General features: G+C 42.1%; 2 protein-coding genes across 6 annotated transcripts in view; both read left to right on the forward strand.

The window, feature by feature from the left end:
* slc9a5 (solute carrier family 9 member A5) overlaps nucleotides 1-12808 on the forward strand; it is a 30458-nt gene extending 17650 nt beyond the window's left edge. The window contains exons 7-16 of the mRNA XM_034679894.1: nucleotides 167-369; nucleotides 5118-5207; nucleotides 5521-5591; nucleotides 6954-7080; nucleotides 7466-7557; nucleotides 7802-7928; nucleotides 8545-8694; nucleotides 8795-8864; nucleotides 9049-9177; nucleotides 9313-12808. Coding sequence (XP_034535785.1) covers nucleotides 167-369; nucleotides 5118-5207; nucleotides 5521-5591; nucleotides 6954-7080; nucleotides 7466-7557; nucleotides 7802-7928; nucleotides 8545-8694; nucleotides 8795-8864; nucleotides 9049-9177; nucleotides 9313-9899 — 1646 coding nt within the window. The 3' untranslated portion in view covers nucleotides 9900-12808. The remainder of the gene's footprint in view (nucleotides 1-166; nucleotides 370-5117; nucleotides 5208-5520; nucleotides 5592-6953; nucleotides 7081-7465; nucleotides 7558-7801; nucleotides 7929-8544; nucleotides 8695-8794; nucleotides 8865-9048; nucleotides 9178-9312) is intronic.
* Nucleotides 12809-13800: 992 nt separating this feature from the next.
* Nucleotides 13801-26944, forward strand: part of plekhg4 (pleckstrin homology domain containing, family G (with RhoGef domain) member 4) — a 78366-nt gene continuing 65222 nt past the window's right edge. Inside the window, exons 1-4 of one of the 5 annotated variants that reach the window (XM_034679859.1) lie at nucleotides 13801-13847; nucleotides 14086-14125; nucleotides 17421-17546; nucleotides 24278-24348. The gene's annotated coding sequence lies outside the window, so the exon portion shown is untranslated. Of the gene's footprint in view, nucleotides 13848-13883; nucleotides 14126-17420; nucleotides 17547-24277; nucleotides 24349-26944 lie in introns of those variants that run through there. The other 4 variants (XM_034679858.1, XM_034679860.1, XM_034679862.1 and 1 more) reach the window with 4 other exon arrangements.

Here is a 26944-nt window from a genome sequence, read left to right on the forward strand (position 1 = left end):
GGTGAGTTAAAATGCAGCGCTGTGGTGCTCCTAAAACATAAAATGATGCAGTAGATGTCTCAATAATCTCAGCACACATCCTGTCGCTTCATTATTTATATCACATCTGAAGTTAAATGAAGCCTTCACAGTTTCCCTCTTAAACTCACGTCCCTCTGTGCTGCAGGTGTGATAGGTCAGACCTGGGTCCTGAACCGCTTCCGCCTCGTCCCGCTGGATAAGATCGACCAGGTGGTGATGTCGTACGGAGGCCTGCGAGGGGCCGTGGCTTTCGCTTTGGTGGTGCTGCTGGACGGCGAGCAAGTCAGAGCGAAGGATTACTTTGTTGCAACGACGATTGTGGTGGTCTTCTTCACGGTCATGTTTCAGGTAAGAAAAGACTCGCTGACGATGCTCTGGTTCTGTTTGTATCTTTATTATTTGTGTCTTTAATGTCAGGAGAGTTGCTCTAACACGAGCCAGGAGTGAGGTGGCTTCATGAAAGTACCAACACTCAGAACTTCCTGGATTCCTGCAGCCGTCTCTGTGCTCAAGGTTACATATGTGACCCTGTGTTCTAATCTTCATAATGTGAGGTTAAAAGCAAAGAAAGGAAGAAAGAAAAGAAAGGTTTGGTGCAAAATCTATACAAAGACAGAAAGATGGATTCAAGGCCAGGGCGGGCGAGATGAATCACACGAGTGACGAAGTTCATTTTCCATCCCTCCTGAGATTAGTGTGATGCTGTGCTGATTAGTGTTGAGGTTCTACAAGCATGCAAACATCAGATATCACGTTGCATCGCGTAGCAACAGACGCATAACGTCCACGCTGCATCCGTTAAATATTCACCTCTGATGCATCATGTAAACAAACCGAGTTCTTCAGCAGGAGACCAGCTGGAGACGTCTGAGATGAGAGAGCGTTTCCTTTCTTTCTTTCTTTCTTTCTTTCTTTCTTTCTTTCTTTCTTTCTTTCTTTCTTTCTTTCTTTCTTTCTTTCTATATTGTTAACATACCACTGACTCCACTCTGTTAAACAAGCTAACGAGCTCTTCAATCAATGAACATTTCTCACCTGACTCTCCGAGCACCTTGGTGATCTGCATTCAGCAGCTGACACTCTATTCAGGTTCCTGTTGGAAGATGAGGAGGCGTACAGGCAGTAGTAGCTGTAGGAGTGATGAGTTGGAGCCAAATGTCATATCCCCCCTGGTGGTGCTTAGCATAAAGAGAACTCATGATCTCAGCTTCATGAATTGACCGCTCCTTGTCCATTTTTATGCAAGCAACAGAATAGAAATCAGAAACAGGGCGTTGGAGTGAAACATGCATTGCATCGTATGGCTTCAGGCTGCATTTAAATCAGGAGAGACACAATTTGAAGATTAAATGTTATTTATAATGAAACATATTTATTATTTATTTATTTTGTACTTATTGAAACTTCTTTCTTGATTGCACTTATGTCTGGGTTGCTGTAACAACTGAATTTCCCCCCCCGGGGGATCAATAAAGTAATATCTTATCTTATCTTATCTTATCTTAACTTGACAGAAATCTTTGGCGTAAGGACTCTATGGGGATAATTTTGTGTGCGTAGGATGTGTGAATTTGGCAGCTGAAGTAATCCCCCTAGAGTCCAGACACTGGTGGTGGTGGTGGTTGATGAATCCTAGGAATTGAAGACTTGCAGAGACCAGGTGGAGATGGGGAGATGGAGGGGTGCGCACCATCAATGCAAGAAGGAACTAGCAGGAGAGAGAGACACATTTAAAAAGACAGCAGAAAGTTGATAGGCTGACGATATAAGGGCGTGCCACTGAGCTATTGGATGACAGCCACCGCTGATTAACCAATGACAGCTCTGGAGCATGCAGCTGGAAGCAGGAGAGCTATTGATTGAAGGAGAGGAGAGTTAAACAGCTGCTGTGATTGCTCATGGCCGACAACGCTGTCGCTGAAAGTTGCTCATGTTGCATGCTGTAGGGACACGGTGTAGGACTTGTGTTGAACTTCTCCACATCAACACACCCAGCCACACTCTCAGGTCTTCTTCCATTCACCTCACTACACCAACCACCCGCCCGCTTGTCACTTGTCACTGCCCACTGTCATACTCACTCTGATTACACAGCTTCACTGCACCATATCATGCCTTGTCAATTTTATCAGCTTAAATTTTACATTGTTCTTTTTTTAAACTCTGCCCTGTACGGTGACCTTGAGTGCCAAGAAAGGCGCCTTTAAATAAAATGTATTATTATTATTATTATTATTATTATTATTATTATTATTATTAGGAAGGTCTAGTTTCATTCCATGAATCAAACATTTTTATAATGGGTGCTTGTCTTGTCTTGTCTTCAGACTTGACAAAGCATGAGTTCTCACTTTCTGCAAATCTGCATCACAATGAAGTTATGTCAGTGTCTCTTTCGGCTTATTTGCAGCAGTAAATCTGTTAATCTGGGTTTGTCTGTTATAGTCAGACAGAATTTAGATGATGTCTGGGGAAACAGATGCTCCAGAGATCGCTAACAGGTCATCAAACGTGTCTCTGCTCAGCCTCAATAAGCTGGAAGCTGCAGGAAAGTGGGTCCAGGGATGAAATAAGCCAGCTGTGCGCTCCTTCCTTCGGTCAGGGTGTCGGCTGCACAGAGGTCAGTGACAGAGACACTGAGCTGCTGCAGCTGTGTGGAGATAAATCACACTGAGCGGAAGCTGCTCGCCAGCTTTATGTAGCCTAGCAACCACAATGATGTCATGCTCATTATGACCTTTAGTTTCCTGCCGTTACAGCGAGCAGTAAAACACTGTTAAACACCAGAAACAGGATCCCTCTACGGGTTATCAGATCTCATCAGCGGTGGAGCTTAAAGACTCTTTATGAGCTACAAAGCAAACTGGAGCATCAGTCACGAGACGACGAGAGTGTTTCTAGATTATGACATTGACATCCTGAAACTGCTGCAGGGTCAGTGTGTGATACAGTGATGAACAGCATGCTGCAGAAACATCCTCGTTTAGATTTAACATGACACAAAGTCTCAATAAGTGGTGGATTTGATCCTTAAAAGGAAGCAGGATGAGATTTTGGAAACAGAAAATATCACAAGTTACACTACAAACTTTATTCTTCACACAGAAATGAATGTTTCTGTTGTTGTAGTGGACATTCAGTCAATGCAACCTGCACTGATTATACGTAATATCCTTTAATTATATTTCCCAGACATGTTTACTTTGCTGTAAGTTTGAATCACTGAGACTCTGTGACCTCTCTGTGTCTGTGTGATCGTCCTTTACTTAATGTGTCCTTAGATATAAGAGCGTAAACACACAGTAACTCTGAAGTGTGTAAACACATTTAAAACAAGAGTTCAGACCTTCCTCTCTGAGTGTTTACTTTCCCACCATGAATCACAGACACTCAGATATCTCTGTGTTTAAGAATTTGTATGTTTGTTAATCTTCATAATAATATCGCTGCATGACGGAGCTCATTGGATCAAACAGAGAGAATGTTACATTCAGAAACGGGCAATCAAATTTTGGACCCATCTAAATTTAAGCCCAAAAGACTCACTTCAATATAAAGCACTGAAAACCCAAGAGCTGAACCCTGAAAACTGTCCCCTTAGTCAGATGGTGAGGAAGCTAATCAGCCAGACTCCAATCAGCACTGATCCAAAACACAACCAAATGAAACTCATCATGAAGCACTCCAAAGATCTGTATTTAGAACACTGGAGAAACCAAACAAAGACCCAAAGTAGAATGAATTGTTATTTGACCCTAAACCGTGATTATAAATGATCTGAATATCTGTACAGTGTCAGAGATACAAAACAAAGATGTATCCTGACCAAATACAGGCTGAGTGACCACCAGCTGGCTATAGAGACAGGGAGACACAGACAGACATGGCTGCCCAGAGAGGAGCGTCTATGTGCTCACTGCTCTACAGGGGACATAGAGACAGAGATGCACTTCCCTCTCCACTGCAGCAAGTTCTCTTTACTAAGAGATTCCCACTACAGGGAAATTACTACAATAGTAACAAACTTCCCAACATTAACCCCAGAAGAGAAACTGTCAGTTCTCCTGGGGGAAGGGTCAGCAGCTCCTCTGGCTGCTAAATATGTGTCTGCCTGTCACAGCCTGAGGGACACACCATCCCATGGTGTTTGATTTTGGGTGGAGGTTTTGTGAGCGCGCCGCATCGGGTGAGGACGTTGAGATATGCTGTATAGGTGACACCATCGTTCATTAATGCATATAAAAGATGTAATACATGGTTGATATGTATGTGATGAATATAATATGTAATGAATATGGTGTGTGATTAATGTATATATGGTGAGTGTAGTGTGTTGTGAATATATATAATGTACTGTATGAATTTATGTGCTTTGGCAATAATATCTCGTTGTTCATGCCAATAAAGCAAATTTGAATTGAATTGAATTGAATGGATTCATCAGATGTAATTGTGTTCTAACAAACTCAGTCTGGGTCTCATCACCTGCAGCTCTGTGACAGAGTGTGATTGTTAGTGAGAGCTGCTCAGGTTAACGAGCTCTGTGTCTGTGTTTGTGGAGACGAGAGTTCATTATCTTCAGTGATGAGAGGCTGAGCTGCTCTCCTCCTCATGATTCACTCATTATTTAACTGAAGAGAGAGAGAGAGAGAGAGAGACACAAACAGTTACTCTCTTAATTACTCTCTGTATTTAATTACTGCAGTCAGATTTAGAAACGGATTCAAGTACGGCTTACTCCATTTAATAAAAGTGAATAGTTTTCAGTCTGATGGTGGGAATTTGCAGTAAGTCTATGTGAATTCAGTATTGCAGCTTTGTGCAGACGCAGGTTCTCAATTCAGTTCTGTTTTCCCATAGAAACTCACCTGTCGGTCGGTCGGTCGGTCCCTTTAATCCTTCATACAGCGTCCACTCTGCCTGGAGGTGCTCTGTCGCCGACCTCCACGGGTCACTAAACTTGTGTGATTACAGATATACATTTACTCTGGGTGCCTGAAGACTGCATCTACAGAGTCTCAGTACCAAGATGGACACAGTTCACAGTCTGGTGAATTGTTATGAACCTTCATGCTCTGTGCGTGTTTCTCTCTCAGGGTCTGACCATCAAACCGCTCGTCAACTGGCTCAAAGTCCCCCGATCCACCAGCAGGAAGCCGACCATCAACGAGGAGATCCACGAGAGGGTCAGCTAACCTCTTCTTCTTACTCCTCATGTCCTTTAAAACATAAACATGAAGTGAGCTGACCTGACCTTGGGAAACTAAGACACACTTCATCTAGCTGCAGAGATCAAACCAGCAGTTTCTCCCTCTAAAGAAAGGAAGCTCTAAAAGTTAAAGCTAAATCTGTCTCCTCTTTTGGTCCCCTGACTTTGCTGGAGCATAGTTTTAATGTTAACATGAGCTAAAGAGCCTAGTACTAAATATTTAAGTTACATTCAGAGTGTTTTTCTCCAGCCTTCACTCACACTTTGATGATTTTCTTGAATCTTTTCAGGCGTTCGATCACATCCTGACAGCTGTGGAGGACATCGCAGGCCTGCAGGGATATCACCACTGGAGAGACAAGTACGTCTACTGTACTGACGTTAAACTAACCTTATAGTGACATCAGGAAAACAACATTTATATCCCAACAATTTACACTAATGTTACTCTAGCAGGTCTGCTCTTAATTAAGGTGACCATATTTTTAAACCTCCAAATAGAGACAATCTAATCTTACCTCAAGCCCACATGTATGATCGCATGACACATTTAGATTTTTCATGAATGCACCTTAACTTACAGCCTGTACACACACATTTTGAGTTTGCTCAAACGTCGGCATTCCCACCATAGGCGACTAAAAACAGGTGCTTGCAGAATATTTGTTGCCTTGTACCTTTTGAATGAAGCTTTAACTCTCCTGGAGCTCTTTGGAAAGCTCTGACTTATGACTCACGGGGCATCAGGGATGTTTTTCTATTGACTTAAACGGCAACAGACTTGGCAATGAAATGAACAGACTGATATACAGAGAAATAAGTGTTGCAAGCATGATGCTTTGTTTTGATATAGGGGAAGAAGTGAAACACAAATCAATCAAAGCCTATAAGACGTATTGTCTCTTAAAATGTTGATGCCACTTATTATAACCATCCTGAGGTTGCATGTTTTTCGGTTACATGATCATTAAATCAGCGCTCTGTTGCACCTTTTTAAAGGCTGAAACTAAATCTCCAATGAGTTACCTAATTAAAAAATGACTGTCACTAGTTTGAGTCATAGAGATGGAGAGAAAACAGTCAAACAAGTACACCTGTTACACTTCAGATATGAACCTTCTATGGCTGTTTCTACTGTAGTAAGTGACTGTGAACACTAGGGGAGCCTCTCCACCACAGTGAGGATGAGACCCCAAGGATCCTTAATTGTGAATAAAGAAGTTACCATAACTAGAATGCATATACATTAATACAATAAGGAAACCTTAAAATGTGTTCATGCATTTCAAAACATGAAACTACTTTTAATATTGGTGCATTAAGTGTAACAGAATGCATTTCATTATATCGACATTCGCCACCTTTCTGATGTCTGACGCCGCCTCGTTCCATAAGCTGCAGCCAGGGTGTTCCTGCTTTATTGAGTCAAGTTCATCAGAGACTCATAATTCAGACTGGGCACATTTTTAATACACTGATTGAAAAGAGGTACGACAACAAGTTACATTAAAGCTGATGCCTCTAAATGATCTGCAGAGCAATCAGGTGAAAGACGATATCTTTATAGTGTTTTTAATGTCTGTAAAAACTTTCACAAATGAACAGGATAATGCTAAAACAGTTTTTATTGCTAGATCCACAAAAGGCGTCTAAATACCTCCTGGAGCAGACCAATGGTGTGGACTCCTTATCTGATTGTCTGTCTGTCTCTGTCCGCTCTCAGGTGGGAGCAGTTTGATAAGAACTACCTGAGCAAGCTGCTGCTGAGGAAGTCTGTGTACAGGAAGAGCGAGCTGTGGGAGGCTTATCAGAAGATCAACATCAGGGACGCAATTAGTGTCATCGATCAGGTAGGAGGGAAGAGGAGGAGGAGGAGGAGGAGGGGGATGAGGGGGGACTCGATACAGTGAGCTGGGGCTGAAAAACATCCTCTCTGGTTCAGGTGAAGAGTTGTTGGAGACACAGGCTTCATTGTGATGATCGATTCAGCTCGACCTCACAGACACACAGTGTTTGCACGGGTACAGGGCGGTACAGAAAATATAAGAGTGACAAAAATCTTAAAGAAAACTGTAATTTTGTAATTGTAATTGTCCCTGGCAGCATGAGGTTAGAGCGGTACTTCTGTGAAATGTGGTTTTCAAAGACAGAATCAATTTAAATACCCCTGAAGACACTTAAAGAAGAAGAAAGGGCCTTTTACTCCTGACCTTTGACCTGTGTGTGTGTGTGCAGGGTGGAAATGTCCTGACCTCAGCCAGACTGTCTCTGCCCTCAATGGCGAGCAGAGCCTCGTTCCCTGAGGTCACCAACGTCACCAACTACCTGTGAGTCACGTGACTTTGTGTGTTTGTACATTAATTCATCCGCTGTGTGTCTCTTCATCTCTGACATCGTCTTCCTCAAGCCTTCTTTGTTAAATGCTCATGAGCAGCCTCACTTTGACAGCACGTTGTGTGTGTGTTTTTGTGTGTGTGTGTGTGTGTGTGTGTGTGTGTGTGTGTGTGTGTGTGTGTGTGTGTGTGTGTGTGTGTGTGTGTGTGTGTGTGTGTGTGTGTGTGTGTGTTCCAGGCGTGAGAATGGCAGCGGTGTGTGTCTGGACCTTCAGGTGATTGATAACGTCCCTAGCGCAAAGGTGGAGGAAGACACAGAGACACACCATGTCCTGGCAGAGAACCTGTACAAGCCCAGGAGACGGGTAACACACACACACACACACACACACACACACACACACACACACACACACACACACACACACACACACACACATACACACACACACACAAAAAAAATAAAAACACATTGCTAATAATAAGTAGGTTACATCAATGAGAGCCTTAAGAGGCTCTAAGGTTCCTGAAGAAGCTATAGGGGCTCTTGTAGGGTTGTAATAGACTGTTAAGGTCTGAGGTGGTCTCAGATGTCCTTCAGTAGAGTACAGAGATCCTGAAGAACAGCCTGCCCGAGGATCTGAGAGGAGCTGATAAAGATATTGAGACTTTTAAACGTAAACTAAAAACGTATTTATCCAGTCTGGCTTTTATTAAGTGTTTAACAATTGTATTACTAACTTTTATTATTATATTAATTTAAATGTTGCTTTATTATTTTATTATTTTTTACTTTTTATTTTATATTTGTTTATTTATTTATTTTATTTGTATTTATCTACTCAGTTTTATTGACATTTTTAGCCTTCATTTTATTTTCAACTCTTATCTTCATCCCCTAGTGGCCATTAGAGGAACTACAGTGTTTAATTTGTTGTTGTTGTTATTACGTTGTTGACTGTGTGTTTTGTTTGTCTGCAGTATCAGTCACACTACAGCCGTCACTTCATGCCTCTGGGGGAGAAGGAGCGTCAGGACCGGGAGGTGTTTCAGAGGAACATGAAGAGCCGCATGGAGACGTTCAAATCCAGCCGACACAAACGACACAAGAAGGAGAGAAGCCTGAAGAAGGTGAGGAACGCAGACAGAGGAGTGCTGATTGAAAGCCAGCTGCTGTGTTTTAACTGCAGGTTAAACTGACTGATGTGTTTATTCCTTTCTTTTTCAACAGCGCCGAGGATCAGACGTCAAGGAGGACGGCAGTGACAAACCGAGACGCAACGTCAGCTGGCACGACAAAAGTAATGCAGAGACACTGAGGAGAGAGGGGGAGGAGACAGCTGTGGTCATCAGATTTATTACTGACTTTGTTTATTAATGATCCTGCATGTGATGCTGGTTGCTATGAACATAGTTTACCTCCTCCTCTGAATGAAAGATGTTAGAGTGATCAGTGTTCAGTCATGTGATGTGCTTTGTGTTCAGATCCAGTGGTTGTTCCTGTGGAGTCTGAAGAGGAGAAAGGTGATCATTCAGACCCGGAGAAGGAGGACGATGTTGGGATCACCTTCGTCGCTCGCAAGCCAGAGACGTCAAAACAACGTCCCCAATCTGGTAAGAAAACACACACACAAACACACACCAAAAACTAACTGCACGCTAACAAGATTTAAAAGCAGTAACATTGCTAACCTGTATCCAGAAGTGTCTTCAGATGTGTCTGTGGTCTAACTTTGTCCCCTTCTTTAGTCCCTGCAGCTCTGGACAGCCCTCAGAGTCCAACATCCACCCCCGCCTCACCCCCCACTGAAGACAGTCATCTACCCTGGAAAGGCAGCGTGGGCTCTCCTCCCCCCTGTGTGTCCGTGGAGGCCACAAAGATCATCCCAGTGGACCTCCAGCAGGCCTGGAACCAGAGCATCTCCTCCTTGGAGAGCATCTCCTCCCCGCCCGCCCCCACTGAGCCCATCCACCCTCGTGTCAGCGCCCTCGCAAGACTGGGAGGACCCCGCCCAGCCTCCTACACCCCGCCTGGCAGCACTTTGGGTAGCACTTCTTCTATCACAGCTCAGATGTCACAGGGCTCCTTCCGCTTCCCAGAGAAGAAGAAGAAGGAGGAAGAGGAGGAGGAGGAGGAGGAAGGAGCAGCGCCAGAGATGCAGCCTCTCATGTCCTCTCTGAGACCCCCAGGCTCCCTGCCACCACCTCCACCTCCTCCCGGTTCTGCCCCTGGTTCAGGGAGGAGGAGGAACCCCTGTGTCTACCTGAGGAGCCTGGTGACGTCGCCTCCTCCTGGCAGTGGAGAGCCGCACAGCCGAGGCCCCACCCAGCTGTAACAGCAGGTCCCAGATCAGTGAGGAGCAGGAACTGTCCTCCACTAATCAGCATCTTTACCTTCAATGCAACAAACACACACTTATATACACACATGTGCACAAGTACGCACACCGTCCAGTAGGGTGCACCTCCTTTTGGTCTGCAGCCTCATGTCACCTGATGGAGCGTCCATCCTGACCCTCCTACAGTCCACTGTGAGCAGAATACAGGGGTCAAAGGTCACCTTATAGTCCAGTTACCACTCTTATCTGCACATCACCAGCCCTCACATATCACCAGCTGAGAGTAGAGTAAGGTACAAACAGCTGATAGGTCAGGTGATACCTTTTTTAAAAGTTATTTAAAACATTTCATGACTTTTTATGTAACAAAGATTCAAAGTGTTCTGTGTTTGTTTATCAGTTTCCAGTGTTTTTAAACCTCGGCCTACATTTACACATTTTGGGGTCTAGATATCTTACTGATGCAAGATGTTTTGGAACAGCTTGTAGATTGTTTCAGACGGCAGCAGAGAAACAAGCTCCAAAGTAATCCTTGTGTCTGATCAAAGCACCGATTAAAGAGCTTATTTTTGACTCTGGCAAAGTAACCGAGTGAAGCAGAGGCAGACCAGCAACTCCTGAGAACGAGCACAATGAAATCAACCTTTTCTTAAATAGAGTCTGATGATCTGAAGAGAGAGTTTCTGAAGAGACACCTGTATCTAGTTTAGAGCATTTTACTGTCTTGCTTCTGTAAAGTTGACAGATTTTAAATACAGATCTGAGCAGTCTGTCAGCAGCAAAAACAAGCACTTTACAGGAGCATACTTTTCCAGGAACGACTACTTTGCAGCCTGAAGCAATCTACTGGAGCGATTGCAAAACTATTATCGCTAAATGTTATTTAGACCCCTAAGAATGTAAAACTAGCATCCAGATTTTAAAACCCCACAATCCCCCTTTAAACATGAGAGCTGTAAGTTATCAGTCACTTGACACAAAAAGAGAAAACAGCTAAAAGTGAAGTATCATCAAACTAATGCTTTTAAAACTCTCTGAGATTTTGGGATTGTGCCTCACAGCTTTTAATCACTATCAAGTTATTTTTATATCACATGATCCACATCAGAATAATCCCTCCGGTCATAAAATAAACTTTGTGTATTGTAATCAAAAGATGGTCATCCTGCTTGTGGTGGATACTGACTGCTGTTTTGTCTTCAATGATCATGTTGGTGACATCTTTTTGTACATTTGGGACATTGTGCTCACATAGTGCAATGTAAATAATATCTGTAAGTGTAACATCATCACAGCTTATAGAACAAAGTCTTAGTGATTGTTGAATAGAGGCACAGCTTCACCTGCTGCCCGACTCACAGCCGCCCTTTAACATGAGCTGACAGAAGCTTCTTAAAGCCTTATTTCTTCACACACAGGTGTCAACATGCATCAGTGTGTGTATTTATTCTGTTAAGCTGCTCATATCAAATCTAAAAATGTATTTTATAAAACTGCAAGTATATAGAATCTACAGAGTAGTTTATTTTGAATGACCAAAGCGTGTAAAAATGAAGTATAATGAACATTTATACGATGTGTATCTGTGTATTACTGCCTCACTGTGCTGTGTCTGTGTAACTGTTTGTTAGTTCAGTGTGTGTGTGTGTGTGTGTTTGTGTGTGTGTGTGTGAAGGTGGAGCCGAATCATGAGACTGTCCACAGGTTTATCATTCTACCAGCAGGAAAGATGTTTCCCTGATGGTTGTTAGCTTTGACTCTGTTGTGTCGCTTGTTTTGCCAAAGAATCAGTTCGCCTTAATGTCAGAGCTGCTTTCACGCTCAGCCTCATCTGTTTCAGTCTGATGAAAGTCAAGCAGCCGCGGCAGCTGCAGTGAACCTCCAGGTGGAAGAACGACCTAATACTTGGCAAGAACAAGGCAAAGTGTCCATTCACGACTCTATCGTTTGCTGCAACATGCCACATTTCTTGCTGCTGAATGCAAAGTACTGCCAATACTGTTCCAGGCCATGTGGGATGAAAGATTTCCCTGTTTGACACTTGTGATCAACAAACTCTCCCTGATGTTATATGTGTGCATCTCCCGGCCCTTCCAGTTCAGACAAAGCTTGCTGGTTATAATTGCAACTTCCAAATTAACTGGGATGGGAACAAATAAACATAATAGTTCCTCCATGAAGTGAACACAAGAACAAAAACATAGAAGAGGATTAGGTCCAAGTGTGAAAACAAATACTTTTCCCACAGCACTTGCCCTCTTCCATACAAAGCAGCACAGACCATTTAAATGGTTGCATTAGCAGTATGATGGACCAATGAAAAGCAATGAGATTGCAGTCTGTGAATCTATTTTATTGGAACAGTAAAATTCACCATCCCTCTGTCTCCACCTTCAGGTCACTGTAGCTTCAGATTTGTCTGTAAGCCTGTCTGCTGCTGGCTGTAAAATAATGTTGAAGTTGAGCGTTGAATGTTAAGCTGATGCAGCAGGCTGTCAGTGGTGTGTATCGTCTTTCTTGTTGCCTCATTGTGTAGCAGTGACTGGAATAACAAACATGTTGCTGCTTGTAGAAAGGCCTTCATTCTGCAAAGATACTTGAACTGGAGCTGACACCAGACCAGTTATGATTTTGGTGTCAACAGTCTGGTTCCAGCTCAGAGACCTAAGTGTTGCTAAATCACTGCAGTGTTTCATCCAGCCGTCAGTGTTAATGTGGCTTTTTTTTTAAATCACTCGTGTGAACACAGACGCAGGAATGTGATGTCTGTTTATATTTTATCTGTGATTCAGGTTGTTGAAAATCAAATGAAACAAATCTGTTTTTGTGCCAAATATTCATTTGCTTCGGCTTCTGCCCAGAGATCTGAAGGCCAATAAATGTGAGTTGTGTTTTTTCTGAATGAACATGGCTTACTCTGCTTCTTTTCTTTACCTGTTTAAGTCTGAATAAGTTTAAGAAGATGTGTAAAGTACTTGTATTTCACTGTATGTTTGAGGAGACTTTATACTTTATCTCCAAAATTCAAACCCTGAAGGTGTTAGTCCTTAAATTTAAAGAACAATTGCTGCTGTACATGAGCTCAACACAGACTATGTATTGAATAATTATCAAACTGTATCAGTGTTTATTTTATCTAAATAAAGGATATGTAGGCAATCACATTTATTCAATGAATTTATCAAGAGGGGACCAGTTGGAAAAAAATTGTCTCTCTACGCCAGGGGTTCCCAAACTTTTCACCCTGCGACCCCCACTGTCCCTCAAAGTGTTTTAATGTGGCTTCATTTAGCTGAAAAAAAATTAACCTACCTATATATGAGAATGTCATATAGGTACATTTTTGCCAGATGACTGTCATATAGTCATCTGGCAAAAAGAATGGCAGAAAACTCATCACATTTTCTATTTTCAAGGTTTTATTTCAAGGTTAGCTACTATTTTTTAAAAATATTTTTCACTGTAATGGGTTAAATGTACTATTTTAGATAACTTTAAAAAAAAAAAACATTCTAGAAGACATCTCAGAACCCCCCAGTTGTGTCTTGCGACCCCCACTTTGGGAACTGTTTACTTGAGTAGGATATAGGCAGCTTACTTTGGGTTACAGATAGTCCTGGTCTTTTTTTACTGTGGGTATTAGCTGTTTTATATATTTAGGGTCAAAATCACTGAAGTACTTTTGAATAATTCCAGTTGAGGCTTTAGCAGTTATTTAACGAGCTGTAACGACTGCAACATTATCTTCTATGGTCACTACTACTATCTGGTATTGTTCGACTTCATGCTTAAAATAATTTGGTTCCAGCACTTCTTTCATTTACACATCACTGCACATTAAAAAACGAATCTCCAAAATACTTTTAAAAAATATTTAATGTTGAAAAATGATTGTAAATGGAAACAAATATGGTGGCCGGAAGTGACGTGTGCTTTCACTGTCAAGTAGATAACAAAAGCTTTTTTTTAATTTTTTTTATTAAATATTAAATACTATTATAATATATGTTTAAGTACAGTACTATAAATAGCATGCAGACAATAAAATTAAGATTATTGCGATGTGACGCATTTCCAAACTCCAGCCAACTCCTCATGTTAGCTTTTAAACTGCCATTAGCACAGTGCTGGTTTAACTAATTAATTGGTTTGCTGACTCCATTTTCATGATTCATTGTTCAAGCTGGACGAAGGAGTGATGTGGAGACATCTTTAAATCAGCGGTAAGTTAAACTCTATTTAATAAAACTTGACTCAGAGATGTTTGTTTTCCTCAAACCATCGAGTTAGCTCCTGTTAGCTTAGCGAACTAGCATTGTATTATATTTAAGTGACGTCACCCTCTAGCTAACCGTTACTCACTGACAGTTAGGAAACATTTGGTGATTAAATGTTAATTTTAGGACTAACATTAGACTCTAGTTACTCTTATATTAACACAATTAGCTGGTTTATGGACTTTTTCAGTCAAATAAATGTGTTTTGTTACGGCTAGCTGTGTTAGTTAGCGTGCTACAAACTGTTTAAGCTACAGAGTTAACTAGCTAGGCTAAGGTTCTCGGCATGCTTTGCACAAGGCTTTGAAAAATATGTTATGTTAGGAGTCATTTAGTCGATTTTTATGATGTATTTTATGTTTCAATCTCTTACAGAGTCAATTATTAAGTTAGTTTCTGGTTGCCTTGCAGTAAGGACCAAAGTTAGCAGTTGGGAAGAAGGTCCTGCTCCTAAACCACTACACCTTGACCTTTCAGTTCTAGATGAAATTGAGAAGATAAAGACTGTTTAAACTCAGATTCAGATTTTTTAAAACCTTTATTTTGTTAAGTTCACCGTTGTTTCTTCTTGTCCAGTTCTTGTCCAGAACCACTCAGATCTGGACCGAATTATTTATCTTATTTATTTAGGTTTTGGATCAGGACCTGCAGCCTGTTGCACCAGCTGTGCGTAAGTTGTGTTCTAAGTTAGGGTGTAAAGTTGTCAATAAACCATATGTTGAAACTACTAAGTTTATAACTTAAGTTCTGTGATTGAGACATAAGGTTCATCTTAACTAGTAGACCATAACGTCCAAACTAACCCAAAAACTGTCGCAGATATGACGTTTATACTTCCAGCATCCAATCCTCACCCTCCAAATCATCCCACCTTTCAAAACAACGCGCCATGACATCCGGTAACTGAAGGAGGACTTTACACCAACTAGGAGCTAAGTGTGAATTAAGTTGTAACTTAGTTCTTACGCAACATACTGCTGGTCTTGTGTGGTCTAGACCAAAAAAAAAAATAGGGTCCAGGTTTCACAAAACTAAACCTAAAAAGTCTGTAGACTCTCTTAGATAATCCAGTCCAGATCCGACAAATCTATGTATAGTGGTTTTGGATCAGGACCTTGTTGTTTCCATAACCTTCCTTGTAACAGCCGAACAAGATGCTAACTTCAGCATCTTCATAAAGTAGCAGACACACAGTGGATTAAGCAACTACAATTTTCTAAATGGCATTTAGTTATTATGAGTCATTATATGAGCAATTTGTGGTTGAGGATGTGTCAGCTAATGTTAGTTCATATCTTCTAAGGGATAAGAGACAGTACAAATATGAATGAAATGCAAAGAACAACGTGTGGTCTGAAAGAGAACATTATTAGAACCCTCAAGGGACAGAAAGGGAAGAAGCTGTGGTTTTAGTAATCTCTATTAGTGACTGCAGGTTTGTTAGATTTCCTGTGTGGCTGTTCATTACAATCAAAGTAGATATTTAATTACAGGGTGTATTTGACTCACAGGAATAGTTCTACTTCAATCTGATGCAGTGAGAGGAAATGTCTCAATCTTAATAACAGACTTCAGTTTTACTCATTGTTTCTGGTTGTTCTCCACCCTCTGACTGACACAAAGTATTATGTCCTGAAGGTGTGACTTTTAGCTCCTCCAGTAAAACTGTCTCTGAATTTGTTTATGTGGTTCTTCAGTTCGCCCTGCAGCCACATGTGTTGTGTAACTCTGTCAGCTCTGCGTGTCCTGAACTGCATACATGCTTTAGGAGGGGATCAGTGCGTTTTAGTGTGTGATAATGAGACAGACGGTGATAACATGCATGCACGACAGTGAAGACATTTATTTAGCTGCTGTTACTAATGTTTGCCATTTTTAGATGGTGTTTTTAGGCCATGTCACCTGTGTGGTTATGTTTGTGTGATGCTGCTTTTAGTTGCCCCTGACATTGGAAGCAAAAAGTACTTTGCCTGAGGCTGTACATTACACAACCTGATCAGTTAGGGAGGTCCAAGGAAATAGTTTTGGGAACAAGTTCCTCGAATCCATCAGAATATGATCATGCCACCATGTTGACATCTATCTTTGAAGATAAGTCGTGTGTGAGAATGAATAACATGGGTCTCTGGAGGGCTTTGGGAACTTTCTACCATCAAAACTCACTTGAATACATTTTTATTATCATAATTACTATTTATAAATCTATCTTTATACAAATTATTATGTATTTTATTATTATTATTCTGTATGATCTATTATTTATTTCATAATTATTTAAGTCTTGTTTTTTTATGCCTCTGAGTCTAATGTCTGCATTGTTGTTTTGTGATTTGTTGGCAACAATAAACAAATAATAAATCAAATAAATAAATAAATTACAATTGAAACATATTTCTGTACCATAGATTCAATTTTAATTATTATAATAATTATGAGTAAACTTGTTTTATTTCCAGGCTCTAACTAAGGAAGGTGAAGGAAGTCATGCATTCACTTTTTTTGTGATTTGGCCCTATAACAAAAATTGAATTATATCCCCCACGTTGTGATGTCCAATAAATTAGTTCATCAGTTCAATTTTTATTTTATTTTTATTCATTTATTTTATTATAATTGTTTTAATATATTTATTATTTGTTATTTTATTTTATTATTATTTATCTTTATATATATTTTTTAATGTATTCTATTTTAAGTTGTTTCTATGTACATCACTTAATTAATTAATTAATTAATTTTTTATACATTTTTAGTTTCTTTTTTATTTATTTTATTTATTAGTTTATATTTCTTAAATGAAAAGCGCTTTATAAACAAAGTCTGATTGATTGATTATTAAACTAGAGCACAGCTGACAAGCAGTCCTCAGTCCTTGGAGCAGAGAGCAGAGGTGGAGCATTAGTTTTAATGGAGTCTCCACCTGTCCTGCACTCATTCAGCGTGTCACATCTGTTTCTGCAACAGCCGTCCTCTGATCTGTGGCTCCTCTTACCCTCAGCTGCAGTTGTTGTTTCTCAGAGTTTAACCTCTGAATCACGGCCTCGCCCTCCGTCAGGCTTCTGCAACAGTCACATAAACTCACAGCCCGAGTGAAAGCTGATACCGACTCCTCGGCAGTCTGCTGTGTTTCTAATAATCTGCTGTGTCAGAGACTGAAGCATGAACAGCAAACTCAAAGTGATAAATAATGTAGCATACTGTTAAACACCACTGATGACTTTATGTGTCTGTCCGCCTGCAGGTCTGTGATTTCCTCTTTAAGTTTGAGCGACCTGCCCCCCTGGACTTGAATCATCCTTCTGGACTGGAGGAGCCCGGCCCGTCTTCTCAGCGAGCCTGGTGAGAGCTGGATGTTTACGAGCTCCAGGTCAGCCAGGTCGCTTTGAATGTCTCTTCTTGTTTTACCTAAGCAGCTAAATGGATGTTATTGTTTGTGTAGCCAGCAGCCTCACCTGGCCGGGTGGGTGTAAATTGGAGGGTAATTGTTAGTTTTGTCAGAGAGCAGGCCGGTCGTAAACATCAGACGGAGGAAACAGGGAGGATAATGAGTCTGCTCAGACTCTCTGATTGAGCTTACTCTCACCCTGTCCTCCAGCTACACATGTTGCTGTAATGTTGATGTACACACAGAAGATGTCGCCTAAGCTCTTAAATGTGTGTTTCCACACTTTAATGCATCCTTAAAAGATCAGGAAAATTCACATTTAAAGATCCTGTGTGTCTGTCACATCCCAACGTGTCTTCACAGCTCACTGCTGACGTTTTCGACCTCTGTGAGTTTCAAAACACTAAATCTATCTATCATCATAACAAGGTTAGCAGTTAGATTTAATGTGCTTTGTGTGCAGAAACGCCCCCTCAGCCCCCGAAACACAAACAACTTCTCTCTCGTTATACACACCGCAGCATGTCCCGCCTTACGATCTGTCATAGCACTGGATTTGATAGGTTTCTATTCTAGTCAATGTGTTAACTTCTACTGGATCCGCTCCGTTGGCGTTCCGGCTGCGTTTCCGATCCAGAAGGTCTGAGCCCTCTGGATCAGACACGCAAGACTTCTATTTTTGCCAGATGCCTGGGCATGACACATCAATCTCAACTGAGCAGATGGAGCGGGACAGGAAGTCAGGCACCAAAACAAAATGAAAACATCCAGTTAATTTTCAGAATTCAACACTCTGTGTTATCACCAGATCGTATTTCTCTTAACTACAACAACAAACCGTCATGATGAACAGAGCCAGGCCTGGAGTCAGCCGGTCAGAGGTTTTCAGAGGACCAGAAAGACAACATGGATGAGGAGAGGAGGAGGAGAATCCTTGATTCAGTGATAGCAGCAGTGAAACCTCGGTCACATGACTCCAGCTGTCCGGCGGTCCTGCTCTGTGCTGTGTTCTGAAAATGCAAAGCCAGACCGCAAAAGATTGGAGACGGATCGGACGTGGATCTGGTGGAAGTCCTGTCTTACCCGCTACTGTTTCTCTCCTCTGCGTCTGATCTTATGACAATATCAGCAGCCCTTTCATAAAGACGCCCCAATAACACGACTCCCGTTTTGTAGACTTTCACTTGATTTTCTGTTATCCCAACAGGACATCTGCATGTGAATAAGGCTTGCTAATGATGAAGCATTCTGCAACAATCCAAAACTAAGAGAGTGCAGAATGACATCTACAGCAACCAGCTGCATTTAACTTTTAAAACAGCAGTATGAGGAGGTTCATATTTAATGTGAGACGTTGCATTAACAGGAGGGACGTACCGAAGGCCCTCTCTCTCACCTCTAGTGATGATTTTAATAATCATTTATCAATACTCTGTCATTCAGCCTGACAGGAATGTGGCTGCCCAGTTGGGAGTTTCATGTCTTTCTTTGGAAACCAGAGTGCAGGCTCTGGACCAGCCGGCCAAGAATGACTCTATTCTGTGAGGGCTTAGCTGCAGGCCGGGCTCAGCTTCTGATTGGCTGCCTGTAAATTGCTCTGCGAGGTGGAAAACCTGCTCACATTCTTCTATGATGAGCGGCTGAGCCGGCCTGTCGCTCTGAGCACACAGCAGTAACTTTCCATCAGAGCAGAGAGATGTGGTGTTTATAGATGTGTTGTCATCCCCGGCTCAAACACTAATTATACAGAACGAGACACAAACAGGCCCACCAGGGCAGGCTGTGCTGCATAATCACCGCTCTGCTGTCAGCCAACGGGAGCCAGAGTCTCACTACATGTGAGTGCATGCTGGACGTCCTGTCCTCGCTGCACACCGTCATTAAACACACACAAAAGATTTCAGATACCACTGTGTTTGTTTACACACGTCCATCACAATGCTGTTATGTAAGAAAGGGGACGGCACTGGACCGACCAGAGGCTTCTCGGCACAACTCTGCAACACAAGGCACGCAAAGACAAACATATCATCGGATGAATCGTGTTTCACTTTACAATGTCACTGCTGTACATACAAACACGCTCTTGGCTTTGCACAAACACCAAAACACCTCTGAAGAAAAGAGACACACTGCTGACACACGCCACTTACACATTGCATACACACAACAATGAGTGTAGCTTACACTTTACACCCCAAAGTGGCGTCATTCTTTATTTATTAGATTCTCACCCAGCTCAGAGTTTTGTTTCTTGATTCAGACAAGGCTGTTTGATACCGCTCTGAACACGAGTCTCACATTTTACTTGGAAGATGAACTTTAATTGGTTCTCCATGAGCCCCAGCTGTTAGCCAAATGTTACAACTCTTAAAGCTGACGACTCACTCACACTTTGAGTCATGTCACTGTAGTTTCTAACCAAATCATTTCATCAGGTGCAAAATTTGACACCTCCGGTTCACCAAGGCTGCACACTATTGGATAGAACTGACATTTTCATATTGTATTTTCTGCATTTTCAGTATTATCTTTATTAAATAGGACATCTGAGGAGAGACAGGAAATGTGGGGAGTGGGAATGACATGCAGAAAGACTTGTGGACAGGAGTCGAACCACCAGCAAAGTTCATAGCCTCTATAATACTGTGTTGTTTAAATACAGATACCAAAACTGAAAGTGTAAGTCTATCCCAACTCCCCCCACTCACTCTCCCCCACTCGGCCATGTTACCTTGTTTTCCCCTGAATCTATCAGCCCCTGTAACCATGCAAATGCACAATGTAATCTGAGGTAAAATTGCTAGAAGATGTTGCGTTTCAGTCATAGACTTTATAAATAATGGACGTAGTATCCGTGACGTCACTCAACTGTTTCTGAAGCGCTGTTTTGAGGCGAATCATTGGGGGCAGCCATATTGGAAATGTTGAACTCAACATAACTGCTGTTGAGCGAGTGTGACGTAAAGAGGCGGGCTTTGAGCCTCCTAGCAAACAGCTACAGTGTTCCCGCCTGTCAATCAAGTCAGCTGAGCCTCTCATCGGAAGACTCATAATCTAAATATCTTCGAAATTGCCGCATTAGAAAGAAATTCACCCCCCTCACAGTGTGTGCCGATCAAGAAATGAGCCATCCAGACTACACTCGTCTTTTGAACCAGGCTGTAAACATGTTTATTTCTGCTGTAAAGATCTGCTTTTTTGAATTTGTGTGTATGTGGTTTCTGGTACTTCCAAGCCAGCCTCAAGTGGACACTCGATGAACTGCAGGTTTTAGCACTTCTGCATTTGCCTCATATTTTTAGACTGGAGGTTGCCGCTTGGTTTCAGTGAGTGTTTGCAGTAAAAGGATTGTGTTTGTGGGATCTGGTCAAATCATTTCACTCTGCTCCAGTTTGGCTCTGATTTGTTTTCATAGTTCTTTTTACGGCGCAGAGGAAGAAGATATAACAGGCTTTGTTTATGCACACAGCTCTGGTTAAGAGTTAAATTTGAGCTCGAGTCAGTTTATATCAAATGTGGCTGGATTGTGTGATTCGTAGTCAGCTGACCCCTCTCACCCCCCTGCCCTCGACTTTCTCTCTACATATTCAGCAGCGGTTTAAAAGGAGACTGGTTTTTGGCCATTGAAGCTGCAGTCAGGTTGAAGTGTCAGGTTTAGGGAAACCCTCCAGGGAAGCCTGGCGGACACCTCAAAGGTTTGGATTTAAGGCAGACTCCACAGAGGCCCCTTCAAGGCCAGGCCTCAGACCCAGACTGATGCTGTTTTTAAATGGCCAGCCCACCACAACAGAGCAGCGGGACAGAATCTGCACTCACAGCAAGAAAGGAGAGAAGGCAGGGAGCCGTTTTAATGCAGACAGGGAGACTAAAGGGCTTTGGAGGTGCAAAATAGAGAGATGTTGGCACAGCTTATCGCCTTTCCAAAACAGCACGTTTGTTACTTCGCTACAAACCATCTTCTGACTTAATGTTTGAAGCAGCTGTTTATCTGTCCTCCTCTTTAACTGAAGTATGTTGGATGGATCGTGATGACATGTGGTTCAGACGTTCATCTTCCCCCGAGGAAGAATCTGAAAAAACGTGATGGAATCTCCGGCTTTCATCTCGCTCCATCATCAGGTCCACATTAAGTGTATCAAAAACTTTGGTTTATGTGTTTGAACCTGCAGAACTGAAGACATTACCATGAGACTTCTCTGAAGTGTTGGCATCCTAGCATGCTGAACCAAGACTACAGTTACTCCAAAGCATTTTTAACAGCTGAGTATCTTGACAGTATTTTTTGTAGCAGTGAGTCTTGGGTTGCATCAGATTGTTGTGGTACAGATATCTGAATACCTGTGGAGGAAATAATGCAAGCAGAGTACTTGTTCATGGCTTCTCTTTGGATGAAGGAAGGTTGAAGCATGTTGGCATTTCAATTTTACTGTTGCTGTTCAACATTTGTACAGGATGTGATGGTCGTGGTGTTTGTCCCGCCTCTCCTCCACTGTGATTGGACAATGATGAGCACGGTACTTTACCTGAATGTTTGCATTTTTGAAGCCTCAACAGAGTAAGCCTTAGTGGAGTGGTAATTTGTCCTTGTCAACTTAACAAAACAAACAAACACTCAAAATCAAACTGTCCACCAGGGGACAGAGAGTGTGGATCAAAACGTCAATTCAGTTTATTTTCCTGTTTCCTGGTACCCCAATCACTCATAACAACAAATAAATAACTAATGTTATGCTGTGTGGTTTTACAAAACAGCTCTAACACAGAATACAGATACTTTTAAGGGCTGCTCGGCCAGATTGTCTTGAGTTGTGAGGGGAGGTCACTTGACCTTCATCACGCAGGAACTAAAGGACGGGACTTCCACCAGATCTGTCTCCGATCTGCTGCGGTCCTGCTCCGTGCTCTCTCGTCAGTCAACACATACCGGTTGTGTTTTCAGAACTCAGCACTGTGCAGAACCGCCGGACACCTGGAGTCATGTGACCGAGGTTTCCCCATGGTAATCACTGAATCAAGGATTCTCCTCCTCCTCTCCTCATCCATGTTGTCTTTCTGGTCCTCTGAAAACCTCTGACCTGTTGACTCCAGGCCTGGCTCCGCTCATGATGACTTTGGTTTGTTGTTGTAGTTAAGTGAATACGATCTGGTGATAACACAGAGTGTTTGATTCTGAAAAATAACCGGATGTTTTCATTTTGTTTTGGTGCCTGACTTCCTGTCCCGCTCCATCTGCTCTGATGAGATTGATGCGTCATGCTCTGGTATACAGCAACAATAGAAGTCTTGCGTATCTGATCCGGGGAGTTAACACATTGACTAGAATAGAAACCTGATCAGATCTGGTGCTGTGACGGATTGGAGATGAACCGGACACAGATCTGGTGGAATTTGGCCATAAGATGCTTTTAGAGGGATAGAGGTTTAAACCAAGTGCTGTAGAATTGAGACTTTTGAGCTACCAAAACGATCACATCTGTGTTTGTCGTACCAAGAGTAACACACTCCTGGGCACTCTCCAAAGTTCTGTGGTTAAATATCCTTAACCACATAATAATCCTTAATCTTAGAACAATACAAAGAGGAACTCATGCACCTTCAATGACCGACACATTTCCTGCACTTCAGTCCACTTCCAGTCTCAGAGAACGTATCAGGCTTTTGATTCTTACATCTTACTTGGTGTAATGTGTGAAACAAAAACCAAGGCTTTCATGAAGCAGGAGAAATGCTTTGAAAAACGATCAGCTGTAATGTGAAGTATTAATGTATTAATCAGGCCAAGTCATGCATACAGCAGTACATAAGAGCATTACACAGAAACGTGCAGTTTGAACTTATTAACCTATAAAAACAAGAATGAGCATTATGATTGGCTCGTGCAGCGCAGCTTGTACTGGAAGTATTCCCTCTACCTCGGATGTTCCTATGAATTAGTTTCATGGAGTCGTGCCTTTGTAGAACAATGACTCACATCAGTAGTAGATAATAAAATAGTTGAGCCTTTGAGACTCGTGTAGAGCAGATTTTCCAAGCTTGTTAACGATGTGTCATTTTCTTTAGTTTCACACCCGCACTGCAGCCAAGAGTCATTAATCATCAGTCCTGCCAGTGTTGGCCCGGGTCTTAAGAGCTGCAGGGTGTGATGGAGGACTTACACATCCTCCTCCTCCTCCTCCTCTTCCTCCTCCTACTCAGTGTTCAGAAGAGGCTCTGTGTGTTTCGTTCACATTTGGCTGAATCTTAGCATTCCTGCTTCAGTACAACTCAGAAATTATGGCGACACAAAGCACAGAGTCAGAGACAAGTGTTTACATCTTCCTGCCAACATCTCGCCTTTGTGTCCGCTCTGTGAGAGAGCTGGGAACCGCTCCTGTTCCCCGGAGCCAAGTCGTTCATTCACTCATCTTTTGATTCATTCAGAGAGTTTTGTAGTTTGTGGTGGGGCTGCAGACAAACTTCACATTTCATCATTGTCACATTATGAGTATTTGCAACAAAAACAAGCTATGCTTTCTCACTCAGCATGTGTACATTTAAACCTAGGATTGAAGGATGGAGGCCTGAACATGATGGTCATGCTTTTAGACCATTTCTGATTCAGCTGAATTTCATGTTTTTCTCACATTGTGTTGGCCATTGATGCGAAATGAGTCTGATGTTATGTTTAGATGTCTTTGTAATGTTGTCGCTGGTTCTGTTGTTGTTTGCAGGTCAATCTGATGCCAGATGATCGGATGCAGACTGAAAAAACTCCAACCTGGAGGACAATCGACCCGTAAAGGTAAGGATCAATTAATACTCAGATATGGTCTGTAATCTCAGGTGGTTATAGAGGAGAATAAAATCAGGGTCAAAAGCATGTATTTATTTGCGGCTGAAGGATTGTAGTGCATATATACATTTACTGTCAATCTACAAAACAAACGGCAATGAAGGCTTTCAAGAAAACAAAAGCCAGGCAAGCAGAGTCAAAGTCGACAAAATCAAATCACACTGCTTTTTAAAGGTGCCAAAGCGAAAGCGAGAAAAAAACGTAGTGCCTGAGAAATAGGAGTAAAACATTTTATAAGATATAGCAACCCTATCTGGACTACATGGAAAACCTGCCGACTCACATGATGGACTGTGCCATGTGTAACAAAACTGTATTTAGAATGAATTTTTGTAACTTTTTCTTGTTTTTATATTTTAAATTTTCGTTATTTTGGAACTACCTACTGTCTGTATTTATTCTAATATTAACGTATTTCATACAGTAGGTTTCCTTCTTTTCTGTCCTTTATATATGTCTATTTTCTGTTTGTGTGTTTAAATCTGAAAATAAAAATAGAATATTCAAAAAAATAAAAAAATAAAGGTCTAAAGGAAGGCAGCCTGGTCCAGGTGACGTATGAGAGGCTGTGTTTAGATCAGGAGAACCATCGGCAATAACCGTGCGAGTCATTAAATGAGTGCAGACATTTAGGAAGTTAATCAGTAGGAGCTTTAGTAAGTTGCTTTTCCTTCCTGGTCTTTACAATCAATCAGTGAAGAAAAAAATAAAACACTTCATTTTGTGTTTTTCACCTCACAGTTCTGCCTAATCTGACTGGAGATAAATGTTTGTCAGAGCTGATGCTGTTGCTCTATAGAGCTTAAATATAACTGAGTGCTGTGGACACACACAGCTGAGTCCAGCATCACACAAACACACACACACACACACACACACACACACACACACACACACACACACACACACACACACACACACACACACACACACACACACTCATTAGTTATGCTCCCTGTGTGACGCTTCTTAATATTCATTCATTCTGGTCCTCCCTCAAGTCTAGCCCCAAGAGACACCCCCTGTGTCCCTTTGCAACCACTAAAGACCCTCAGAGGTCAGAGGTCACTAATGTTAAGGGGGGCACCTGCCACTTAGCATTAGCAGATACAACAATAACACATAATACTGTAGCAATGTATCTGTGTGCGTGTCTCTGTGCGAGTTAATTTCTCTGAATAATGAAATTATGGATGTAAAATTAACATTTTATCTCCAGAGCACCTGCTGTCTGTGCTGCATCAATTTGAAAACCAATTTCAATGGGCTGCAGCAGGGTGCTAATGCAGGATCGTGCTAATGCAGCATCCACTACTTGCCTACAGGCGTGTGCTGCTTTAGCGCTAACATACTCTGAGTCAGCGACCACAGTTTGTGTTTCAGTGACTCTGCACATTACTGGCGTGTGTCTGTCAAAGATTGTAACGCGTCTAAACTCATAAACATTAAAGCACAGCTGGGTGTGGTCACAGGTAGAGCCCACCACACCTAACCACAGGGGCCAGCACAGAATGTAGTCCCCCTCCCACAGGCACTCTCGATTTAGCTTGTGGCTGCAATTCAGCTTTACATATGACTGTTAAAGTGTTATTTATTTGTCCTGTCAGTGTGGGCAGTGTCTCATGATCATGGCGGCAGGTTGGTCCTCACAGAGCTGATAAGAGCAGCACACACACACACACACACACACACACACACACACACACACACACACACACACACACAAACAGACCGGATTTATGTCCGTATCCCTCACAGCAGCAGCTGCCCGATGAAACCCAAACACCTCTCTGCAGTTTGGCTGTTTTTCTTTCTTTTCCTGGAATCTTAAGTTTCTCTCCTCCGACGTGGGGAGTGGATTTCTGGACCCTGGGCTCTGTTAAAAGCTTCTGAAACCACACCATCAAGTTTCTAAAATAGCTGAGAACCTTCATTCCTGAAAATATGTGTCTGCCCACATTTTTTCCAGGTGTTCATTTCCCTCTGAAGTTCCTTACTTGGTTGACTCTAACTTTTTCAGCACAGACTTTATTGTGAAGGGATGCACCAATAGTTTAACCCCTGATAAATGTTTGCATTCATGGCTTGCTTCTTTTAGCTATGTTGAGTACTCATGCATCTATCTTTAGTAAGCTGGGTCTTTGAGATAACATTTTGTATGGAACTTTCACCAAAACCACCGAGCCTGACTCACGTTCAAATTCTACTGATAGGTTTTTTCAGAATAAAACACTCTGTGTTATCACCAGATCGTATTTCACTTAACTACAACAACAAACCGTCATGATAAGCGGAGCCAGGCCTGGAGTCAACGGGTCAGAGGTTTTCAGAGGACCATAAACACAACATGGATGAGGAGAGGAGGAGGAGAATCCTTGATTCAGTGATTACCGCGTGAAAACCTCAGACTCATGACTCCAGCTGTCTGGCGGTCCTGCTACGTGTTGTGTTCTGAAAACGCAACCGGTGGGTGTTGACGGATGAGAGAGCACGAAGATGGACCGGAGCGGATCAGAGGTGGACTGGACACAGATTTGGTGGAAGT

The sequence above is a fragment of the Notolabrus celidotus genome, chromosome 3 (assembly GCF_009762535.1).
Source record: "Notolabrus celidotus isolate fNotCel1 chromosome 3, fNotCel1.pri, whole genome shotgun sequence".
Taxonomy (NCBI): domain Eukaryota; kingdom Metazoa; phylum Chordata; class Actinopteri; order Labriformes; family Labridae; genus Notolabrus; species Notolabrus celidotus.